Genomic DNA, 11802 nt, shown 5'->3' with positions numbered 1-11802 from the left:
AGTGGATAACAATTGTAAAAAATGAGTGAAAACAATCCCACGGACAATGCGACGTATTTAAGGTTATGTCAAGGTACGTCTCTTGTGAATATCAATTGATTGTTAGGTTTTCTCTTCTGAAATTACATTATGACGCATTCACATACATTATTAATACAAATACATTTTCCAGGGCGAGACGATGAGGCAACCACAAGCACTTCCACTGGTTCAAGAGGTCCACGAGGGAAAAATGCGCAATATTACCGTTATTGCAGAGCACGGAAGCGAGCGGAGCAGGAAAAAGAGTAGTTGAATAGAACTAGGGATCCTTCTACGACTGCTGATTCTTCTACACTTAACGTCGCAGGTTGTGAAGTTTAACTTCTTCCGCGGAGGGACTCCACGCACTATTTTTTTCTCATTATAATGCGTATTACGTTAATCCAACATAAATGAATTCTGACCGGTATGCTATAACTACTTAATACTACTGTAAAGGGTTAGTTAGCAAAATTCTTTTTCTCCCTTCTTGAATTTTAACTAAAACGAAGTCGTGTGAGATGTTGGTTCAGTAACTAACTGAAGCAATTGGCAATCGAAATGGGCTGCAGGTGGCTTAAAGCAGAACTCTCCACCTATATGGCAGCACTTCGCATGCTTTCACCATTAGCGTGTGGAGAGTCATAGAAGGAGGAAGTTTCTGTCTTGATTTTCATATAGATTAAAATCTTTTAAGCTGGGAAACTAAATGGAACTGAAAAGTACATTAAACATAGTTCTAAAAGGAAGCATCATGAAAATTTAAAAAAAATATTGTTTTTAATTACAAACGAAAAATATTAGGAAAAAGAAAAATGGCGTAGTACATTCCTATGCAACTGAAAGGGGGAAAGGCCAAAAGCATGGTACCGGTCTTTTCCCCAGATCAGATGGCGTATTCCAGCGTTGCAATCGACTATAAATATCACTAAACATTAATTTTATAAAATTTCCCAATTAAACTATATTACTTACAAAAAATAGAGTCATGTAGTAGGTGGTGAGAACGATGCAGATGCTAAAAAGGATTCTTAATTCCTTATATTCATGATGCAGGGCGGACAATCCAAACAGCCAGGATATAACTGTGAAAAGAAAAAAAAACATTTTGTGGTTAACACTATCCTGAAATATTAATAACATTTTCATAGCTTTTACAGAATACTGCAGCACAGGGAAATAAAATGTTTCCATAATATAGGACAAAATTAACGTAACATGGTGATTCAAAAATTTTCTGCATTTAACCACTCAATCGTTACACTTCTTTCGTTAAAAATTCTTGCACATTTTATTATTTTTGTTAGTAAATATGGATAAATATTTTATCTTGAAGATTACTTTTCATGCTTGTCTATTTACTTTAGAAATTTTACTTTACCATATTTGGCGAAAAATGCTTGAAACTTTAGATTATTAATATCAACAGAATTCAATATTAATATCAATTTTTGAAAAAGTATTAACGTAACGCCTTACTATAATTGCTGAAAATTTTCAATAAAATTCATGAAAATTTCGCAATATATAAGTATTTACAGTTATATTTTCATACTACACATGCGAGGAAAATATTAAAATTTTTTCTTCATGATTTTGTTTAGAATCGGAATTGCTGACTTATGAAAAAAGTCCAATTTGAATATCTTGAAAATATAAAAAGTGTCTAGCAAATTTCTAGGTAGCTTTTGTACTCTATCAATAGCTCTGAATAAGGATGTTTCCACAAATATCAATTCGTACTATAAAACAAAATTTCTTAATAAATGACAATATGGTCCGAACAACAAAATGTGACGGTATTAGGAAATAAAACGTAATTTAATTTTGTGTGGTCCTATATAATGCCAATTTTAATAAATCTTGTTTAATAGTGCAAAATTAAATATGTAGAAAACCCCTTTCTATTCAAAGCTCTTTTTCCAAATTATCGAATACTACTAAGAAAATTGCTAGAAACTTTTTAAATTTTCAAGATATCCAAAACAAAATTAAGAAATTTTTTCGCACGTGAGCAGTATGAAAATATAACTTTAAATACTCATCTTGCTCAATTTTAAACAAATTTTAAAATTATGTTTTTATTGTTAATTAACAATTACCCTAAAAATTTGTTAAATTTTATTAAATATTTCTGCAGTTATAGTAAAAACACGTAAGTCAATAAATTAGTTTTTTATAAAAATGTCCATATTTCCATGAATATGTAAGCTAGGTTTACGAAAATGTGTGCAGTTATTCAGAACTCATGTTAACGTAATTAACATGAGTTACAAATTAGCTGATTTCAAAATTAAAAACACGAACACAAATGGAGATAGATAAATAAAACAAACCGTATGTCTTCTATAAAACCTGTAAACTTTTTACACAAAAATTTTGGAATTAAGTTACAAAACTGGCCAAGAGATGGCGCACTACAGAATTCTTGAAAAGAATACAAATGCCATAAAATGTGATATTCCAGCAAAAGAAACACATGTTGTTCAATAGAGTACAGGACCAATCCGAAACAACAAGCAGATTTCACGAAATAATTTAAATTTCATGATAATTGTTGCCAAAGATACTAAATATTTAACACATAAGGAATTTCAGGGAATTCTATTGACATCAAAATAGAAAAACTGCAATATTTTCCGGTCATGATTGGTATTAAATATGCTTGAAATGTAGTGAATTATGCTTACTCATAATTTTGAATAGTAATTGCCGTTTAATTCATAAGAAATAATTAAGATTTTTTTAAAATTAATTTAGAAATAGAGTTCTGAATAAAAACAAACTGAACATTTTAGAACAAAAAAAGTTTTTAACTGATTTCTATAAATGAGGCTCGCTTCATTATATAAATTAGTAATACTTATTTAAATATTCAAGCAAGCAATAATCTGTGTTAAAATTCTATTTCAATAGGGATTTTTTTTATAGGAAACTTAAACAATTTTAAGGAATTTTCTAAAATGCACAAAAACCAGGAGAGTTTTTAGTAAACTAGTAGATCAGGAGAAGCTGGCAAAATCCAGTGTAGTTGGTGGCTGTGTATATATATATAATTTTAACAGCTTATACAATAGACGTTTGTTTTTGATAATTTTGAAATCAGCCTGCTGGAGACTTTTATTCTATTTAGGATACCAAAAAGGAAGGAGATGGTGAAGGCCACCCTGAACTTGATGACGGATTCATGGTAGGATGAGTTTTCTAATAGGTAGTCCTTCTTGTAACGGCACGTTATGGCGTAGACTGCGCACAGGTTGAGGCAGAGTGTCACGAGCACCAAGACAACAATTGGGATGACAGCCGCCCTCGATACCTCCGTCAATGGCTTCAGACAGCTGAAAAACAAACAAATCGATTCCATTTTTGAAGCTCCAAGAGGTACACAGGACAAAATTAAGAGAATTTGCTACTTGCCTTTACCCAGATGTAGAATTTTTAACTGTGGCGGATTTTCTGATAAATGTGGAACAACAAATTCAAATTTTAATTAAATGATCGAAGTTTTTTCTTCTATTGCTAGCAAAAAATTTAGCAATGGAATGAAATTAATAACTTCAGACTTAGTTGACTTTTAGTCGGTATGACGAACATCCATATTATTCCCTTTTGTTTGCCATAAGAAATAAAGGCGTAAATTTTTTATAGAACTATTTTAATTCTACTCACAAAATTACAATGTTCTCAAAGTTAAATGTGCACACTCTTTGTTAAATAGTAACTAAATTAAGATCTTCAAATTTTAATTAAATGATCGAGGTTTTTTTTTTTCCATTGCAGTGCAAAAAATTTAGCTATGGTATAAAACTAATAAATTCAGACTTAAGTAACTTTTAGTCCATGGAACGAACATTCAAATTATTCACTTTCGTTTGCCCTAAAAAGTGGCCACATAAACTTTTTATAAAAGTATTTTAAATATTTAATTTTACTGAAAATTGCAATGCTCTGAAGGTTAAATGTGCACATTATTTGTTAAATAGTAACAAAATTAAGATCTAGATGTTTTCTGTTAATTGTATGTGGAAACATATTTTATATTAAAAAAAAGAGGCTTCTTAAATACTATTATTCATTTTCAGTAAAAATAAATGTTAATGTAGCAAATTTAGTTGTATATCTGTTTTATTTTTCGTTGAGAATTTTGAGTTTAATTTTAATTATCTTTGATTCTTCGGCAATATGTTTGTTTATGTTTAGATTGAAAATAAGTAACACGTTCTATTCCCATATTAATATCTTTGTTATCAAAATTTGACATATTTTAACAATCAAATCATGCATCAAGTGATTTTGCTGATATTTTTCCTCATAGCTGTGCCGTAAATTCTGATATTGTAGGAGAATTCCACTTTGGAGAGTTTATATTTTATTTAGTTAGTTGGAAGATATTTCAAGCGCCATTTTGTGACGAATGATAGCAAACCGGCTAAATGATGTAGTTCTAAGTTTCTTTACTATTTTTCAAAAAATGTGCAACTTTGAATGTGAGAACGTAGAAATTTCCATTGATATATTGTTATTGGATTGTTTTGATAGCAAATTTAGGTGACCACAATCGATGGCAATTGGAATATCATTTTTGGTATATATGCTTTTTTATCTTCTGAAAAAACTGGGACATAATTTGGCATATTAAAATAAAAAATTATTTAGGAGTATGTTTGAGCAATTGAGGTAATTAGTGGGGAGCAATTGGACCCTTTATCACTTAGAGAGGTAAAGAAGGCATGTACCTCTTTAAGTTGTAGTGCTCATCATATCTTGTTAACCATATGACAAATATGATAACAGCAGCTGAGCCTGAAAAGGAAAATAAAGTTATCACTTAACAATTGAAAATTTTTTAAAATTTTTATCAATGGCTTACAATTTTAAGGTTCCGCAGTGGACTGATCGTAAAGACACGGTTCCCAGCAGATCACCGAAGTCAAGCATCACTGACTGCGGTCAGTGTGCGGGTGGGTGACCACTTGGATCAGTCTGCGTAAGGAATGAGGGTGTGCGGTATTTGTTCTCGTTAAACTGTTCTGCCGTAAAGTGCTCGACTTCGCGTGTAGGTCGTCGGGCTACCGAAGCGGCGTGCTATCCCTTCTGCAGAGGATCAAAATTATGATGGCATGTCGTCGGGTCATCCTCAGGGATGTTTCCCAGACCGTCGCCAATAGCCCATTGCGCAGTTCTAGTGCGGCGTAAATGCACTATAACTACAATTTTAAAATTGAAACTAAGAAAATAAATAATAAATTTGCATAGTACAGGAAGGAAATAAAATAATGGTTATGAAAGAAACTTTTAATTATTTCAGTTAAAAAGTTCTCAATTATACAATGAGGAGAGAGGTAAAAAACACTTATGTAAATTCTCCTGTTATAAATTAAAGAAAGGCTGTTAAAAACAGAACTTATTTTTGCATTTAGTTTATCTTGAGGTGTATAGTGCTCCACCAAAGTATAACTTCACTCAGATTTTCTTTATTTTTAAACAAATAAAATATGTTTATTAATATTTCCTCTATTAGAACTTTTTATTAGTTTGTTAATACACTAGACTTTATTATATTTCATGACAATAACAGAAAAAAAAACTGTAAAAATAAGTCAACATTTCTTGACGAGTAATTATAACCTCAAAATAAATAATTTTATTCATTTTGATTTTAGAAGATGTAAACTTTGCAAAATATAATAACTCAAATAGATTATCCTGGTTCTGATTATTTTATTTTATAACCGTCGCTGAACAGCTGATTCAATTTTGGGTTTATGACTACTGATGTACAACTCCGTAACCTTGTAATTTTGAACCAATCCAAAAGACGAGGAAATTCCGGGATTAGTACCCCCAGAGGTATGATTTGTTATGGTAACATGGAGGAATTTGTGCCTCGACAGATTTAACGTGCATCAGTCACCATTTACTACACGGGGAGTCTTCAACCAGCGGGGATCGAACCCACAACCTCTTGGACATTGGCCCAGTGCCTTGCAATCCAGGCTATCCCGGCACTAATTCTGATTTTTTTTTTTTATAACCGTCGTTGAACAGTCGACCTAATTTTATGGGTTTACTACTACTAATTTCAACTCCGTAGCCTTGTAATTTTGAACCCAATCCAGAAGACAAGGGAGCTCCTGGATCAAGCATAGTAAAGATTAGCCTTCGTGGAGGACTTTTTGATAGAACTAACCCGCATTTGCGTTACATGGAGAGGTAGACCACGAGAACCTCCCACGGTTAATCTGACGGCAAGGGGACACTGACCCATGATCCGTCTACCATTGAAGATATATCACGTCAGCACTGTGGTCGGTATCGACTGGGATTCGAACCCGGTTCTCCTCATTGGAAGGTGAGCGCTCTATCCCCTGAGCCATCGCGGCTCAAATTCAGTTTATTTTACTTTATTTTATAACCGTGGTTGAACAGCCGACTCAATTTTAAGGGTTTACGACTATTAATGCTCAAATCCGTAGCCTTGTAATTTTGAATGAAATCCAGAAAACAAGGGAACTCCTGGATCAGTACCCACAGAGGTATGATTTGTTATGGGGACATGGAGGACTTTGTGCCTCGACAGATTTAACGTGCATCAGTCACCATTTACTACACGGGGAGTCTTTTGCCGACGGGGATCGAACCCACGACCTCTTGGACACATTATTTGCAAAAATGCGAATAATCTGTAAAGAGTGTGAAGTCTAAAGTAGAAATTTGTCAGAAAAATCATTTGATATTATCTATAATGAAAGCAGTTAATCTTTATTTTAATGAGTTAAGCTTCTAAAGACATGTTTTACTTTATCAAATAATGTAAAATTACTAGGATGAGTAGCAAGTAATAGAAGAGTGCTTCAATTTTTTTTAATTGTGCCAAAATTAGCCTTTTGGTTTTGTGTGTGTGATTGCATTGGGTTTATTTACTTATATTTTTTGACCCCTAATGCTGTTCAAATAGCATAGTATAAAGTAAGTTCTGTTTAAAAATCAGTTAGTGAAAATACTCAACCTAATAGCAATAGAGTGAGTGAAACAATAAAATATTTTTATTGTTAATTTTAATTATAGTTCACTTACAAGAAAAAAAAATTTAGCTTCTTTTCTTTTGTTGCATTCCAGGGGTTGACTTTGATCATTTCATTTATCAGGAAATGGTCAAATAGAAAACGAAATTATTTTTAGGCTACCCCATTAAATTATATGGCAAATGTTATGTTCTTATTTGTGTTGTATAAGTATGTATACATATTTCTTTTACCAAAAATGAAAAATCGAATAAAATTTACACTATTATAATTATAAAAGATGCATAGGTCAAACATCTGCTCTTTGAAGTAATGCCGTGAGTTAATTGACATTTCAAAGTTTACAAAGAAAGGATGCTTGAAATTTTGAATTCAAATATTATTCTTATCTATTGTGATGTTTATAGAAGCTTCTGAACTAATTGATATTCAAGTTTACTGATTGTCAGATCATATATTTGATTTTGATTATAACACAGATCAGCTGAGGATTTGATCAAAATATTTATCACAATTCTATTTTGAACAAAAATCATTTATCCGGGTATCTCCAAATAACCAGACATATGATACAATATTTTTTTCATTTAAAATCTCTGTTATTAACCTCGAATAATTTATTTCAAATGGAAACTTTGTGAAAAAACAATTTGTTATTGCATGGGGATAAAGTTAAATGACACAGTGTCAACAGTTCTTAATTTCACACATAAGATAAAAAAATTTCCTAACTGTGCTAAATACCGTCAAAAATATTATTTTTTTTATGTCTTTCTTGTTTTTAACTTTAATGAAATTAAATTAATAATAATTCAAGAAAAATTTACTTTATTTGTCTGAAATATTGAGGGGGACTTTTAGAGATTTCCATTGATTGCAGTATATTTAACGCCTTAAAATAATAATGAGCTGTCACATTGTTTCTCATGCTTCCAATAAACTTCGGTAAAATTCGTTAAAAATTTACTAGTCCAGAAATGAAATTTTTCAACCATGTAGTGTTATTCCATAATTCCTCAGCAATACAACTTTTCTTTAATGAAAGAACAGAAAATCATCGGAGTCGGTAAAAGGTTTTTAGCTAGCAATGTATATTTACCCCAAGTACAAATAGCAGCTTTCAGCTGGAAGTAAGGTACTTCTTCCAAATCCGTTTTCTTGCCAAATCTCATCTTGTGAACGATTGCATGAACGAGGAGCCAGCCAAATGTTGCCAACAGAAAGTAGTGGAGCATCAAGGATAGGAGGAAGCAGCTCTTCTCCCAAGAAAACTTCTCCTCGCTCAAGAGGAGGATGAGAAGGCAACCCAAAAAACTCAAAGACAAATGGAACAGGATGGTGTGATCGACTGTCATTCGCCATTTCCTGAAACAAAAATTCTCTTTTCATTATGCTATGAACATTTCTTTTTAATCTAAAGACATCTTCGAATCTCAAATTATGTCGAGAACTTAACATTAAGCATGTATGTAAGATCATTTTTTACAACACAAGCTGTTCATTCGAAAAATCAACACAAGTGACAAAAAAATCAAAGTCGAGATTTTCATATTTTTGACGTATTTGTATGATAAGCTGCACACCTCAAAAAAAAAGAAAAAAAACTAGCATTGATAGCAAGCAAGGGTATGAAAATAGTTGTCAAGCTGGTTTTTTAAAAATCTGTCGTAAAGGACTTGCATTGTTTTTTTCAACTCTACCGCAGTATTTTAAATTTGAGATTTTCATATTTTAAACATATTCATAGGATAAGCAACACACCCGCTAAAAAAACTTCAGCATTGATAACGTAGGCAATGGTAGGAAAATAGTTGTCAAGCATTTTGGTTTCTTTTTTGGGAGTTTCTTTCCAGTTTCCTCTGTCAGTATGCTTAAAAAAAAAAAAAATCGGAGATTAAATATTTCAAGGGTTTAGGAAGTTAATGAACTGAAGTTCAAATATGGATGTTAATAAGAATAGTAAAAAGAATCTGAATTTTCGCTCAGTTTATTACCTTAAAAGAACTCTATACCGTGGGAGGAACCTTTCATGGTAGGATTAGTTCCCCATCATATAATCCTAAGTAACCGTGCTATAATTTGTTTGTCTTCAAATATTTTGAAATTTTTTTTTCAGAAAATTTCATTCGAAACTTCAGTGTTTACCTTAACTCATTTTTCTCTCAGCTATAAATTTTAAAAGAACAAAATTAGAGCTTTATCACTCATATAATGAACCTGACGTTATTAACTTCTTTAAACGACAAAGAATAAAATGGGTATTATCAGAATGGATGAAGATCGTACCGCAAAAAGAGTTTTCAATGCTAGACCAGTTGGCACACGAAAAAGAGGCAGGCCGAATTTAAGATGGATAGATGACCTAGAAAAAGATTTTTTTGGTCTTAAAAATTTGAAACTGTAAAACGGTAGCAGGAAAAAAGGTTGGCAAGGAAAAAACTTCTTGAGAAGGCTAAGGCCCACCCCGGTCTGTCGAGCCATTGATGATGATGATGATAAATTTATAAAAAAAAATGGAGATGAAGGAGAATTCGCCATTAAAAGTTTCTCACAAGGTATAGCCTCTTCTTAACAGTTTGCGGAAGAAAGGCAGGCCGAATTTGAGAAGGATAGATGACCTAGAAAAAGATTTTTTGGTCTTGAAAACTAGAAACGCTAGCAGGAAAAAGGTTGGCCTGGAAAAAACTTCTTGAGAAGGCCAAGGCCCACCCTGGGCTGTCGAGCCATTGATAATGATGATGATAAATTTAAAAAAAAAATGGAGATGAAAGAGAATTCGCCATTAAAAGTTTCTCACAATGTATAGCCTCTTCTTAACATTTTGTGGTTGAGTATAGCCATTTACTTTACTATCATTACTGCGGGTCGCATTTATTTCGGCGACAATCACTTCATCTACAGATCATTTCATCGACGGTCATTTCGTCGACAGAGTCGTTTCGTTGACGGGCCATTTTGTCGACAGGGTCGTTTCATCCATAGGGTTGTTCCATCGACAATCACTACATCGACACCTCTTCTACGGATAATTTTATTGACAAGGTCATTTAATCGAAAGTCTATTGTATATTTCGTTGACAATGTTATTTCGTCAATAGGGTCATTTCGTAGACAGGGTCATTTCATCAACAGAATCGTTTCGTCGACAGGGTATTTTCTACGACAAAGTCGTTACGTCATCTGCATTTCTTCGTAATTTAGTACATTTCTGGGTGTCTAAAGTTTTCAAACTTTGCCTAAAGCAAACTTTGTGTCCTATGTTCCAATTGTCAGAAAAAATATTTCTTCTTTTAATTTGAAATTGTTTACTTCTTTTGTTGTTTCCATAAAGTTTTTTGTGTCTTGCATGAAAGGAGAATTCCTGAACTATGAATGAAAGTATAGAAAATGATTAATCCTCTAAAAAGAAAAACTCCCATTTTTTTCTGAATAGCAAAAATAATTTTATTAATGTGAAAATTAGGGATAAAAACGAGATCAGAGGTATTTTACGACAGGAATAAAATAAATGAAAGTTGAATGATACAAGTCTTACTTGGAGAGAAGGTAGAGTAGGGCTGAGAAAGCCAGAGCAATCATAGAAAAACTTAATCCCACGTGCAGGGCAGTTCCCAATCTGTAAGAGGGGGGATCACTTTTCTCTGGATTAACAGACTGTAAGAATGAAATAAACATATAAATTAAATAAATGCAAGGAGAATCTGGGCTTCGTTTTTAGCAAATTATGAATATTTAGGAAATTCTTTAATGTTAACTTCTAACATTTGAATTCACACCTGGATTTTAGGAAAACATAAATTGTCATAAATCTTAACAGAGTTTTAAGAGGGGAGATGGGTGTGGCACACACTTTTCAAAACTCTTCGTAATTGAAATGCACATATTTGTATCAGCACTGTATACTGGTTTAAAAAATGAGGAGAATTTTCAAACTGGGTCGATTATCTCTAGAACTACCGGACCAATTTTAATGAAATTTGATAATTACATGCATTGATACAATACAAAACAAATAACCATTCAACAATTGTAATACACGCGCATGATCGTGTATATTAACACTCGTTGGAGTAGGAAAGTATGAAATTCCCACAGGAATTGATAAACTGCCTTATATCAAGTATGAAATCGCGGTGCAAGGCCTTTATATCTGTAAGAAGGGACCTTTTCTTTTGCTTATTCTGCAAATGCTGTTTCATATTTTCCGACTTCAACGAGTGTTATCCGCGATCATGCGGGTGCATTACAATTGTTGAATGGTCATTTGTTTTGTATTGTATCAATGCATGTACAAATCAAATTTCAATGGGTCTAGTATTTCTAGAGATAATGAACCAAGTCCGCAAATTCTCTTAATTTTTTACACCAGTGTAGATGACTTTAGGGCTAAGCCACTTGTTTTCTGGCGCTCACCAATCCCGATGATTTTCCCACAAATAATTGTTGATTTGTATGATGAGCAGGGCTGGATTAACCTATAGGCACACTAGGCACGTGCCTAGGGCCTACGAAATTCAGGGGCCTACGAAAAACTTGGGAGAAAAAAATTTGTTGACAAAAATAATTTAGCTTTAAAAACAACAAGTGTATTTTGCACAAAATTATGAAGATACAAATAAAAATATAATATTTTTCGGTAATAAATTATTTTACAGAATCTTATGATCTAATATATTACTTTTTTGCTATTTTTGGATTCAACGAAATCTTGTATTATGCTGTCGAATTCCAAACTACGCAAAATGTCGTATTCAAT

The 11802-nt window shown here is 32.5% G+C and overlaps 1 protein-coding gene across 1 annotated transcript in view; it reads right to left on the bottom strand.

The window, feature by feature from the left end:
- LOC107451885 (adhesion G-protein coupled receptor G6) overlaps positions 1-11802 on the bottom strand; it is a 35626-nt gene that overhangs the window by 2227 nt on the left and 21597 nt on the right. Inside the window, exons 11-15 of the mRNA XM_043051129.2 lie at positions 10582-10700; positions 8146-8411; positions 4758-4824; positions 3160-3359; positions 997-1106 (exon numbers count right to left, since the gene is read on the bottom strand). Of these exons, the coding sequence (XP_042907063.1) occupies positions 997-1106; positions 3160-3359; positions 4758-4824; positions 8146-8411; positions 10582-10700 (762 nt within the window). The remainder of the gene's footprint in view (positions 1-996; positions 1107-3159; positions 3360-4757; positions 4825-8145; positions 8412-10581; positions 10701-11802) is intronic.

Source organism: Parasteatoda tepidariorum, chromosome 3 (genome assembly GCF_043381705.1).
Source record: "Parasteatoda tepidariorum isolate YZ-2023 chromosome 3, CAS_Ptep_4.0, whole genome shotgun sequence".
Taxonomy (NCBI): domain Eukaryota; kingdom Metazoa; phylum Arthropoda; class Arachnida; order Araneae; family Theridiidae; genus Parasteatoda; species Parasteatoda tepidariorum.
The sequence above is the reverse complement of the archived record's forward strand: the minus strand, read 5'-3'. Positions and strand labels throughout refer to the sequence as shown.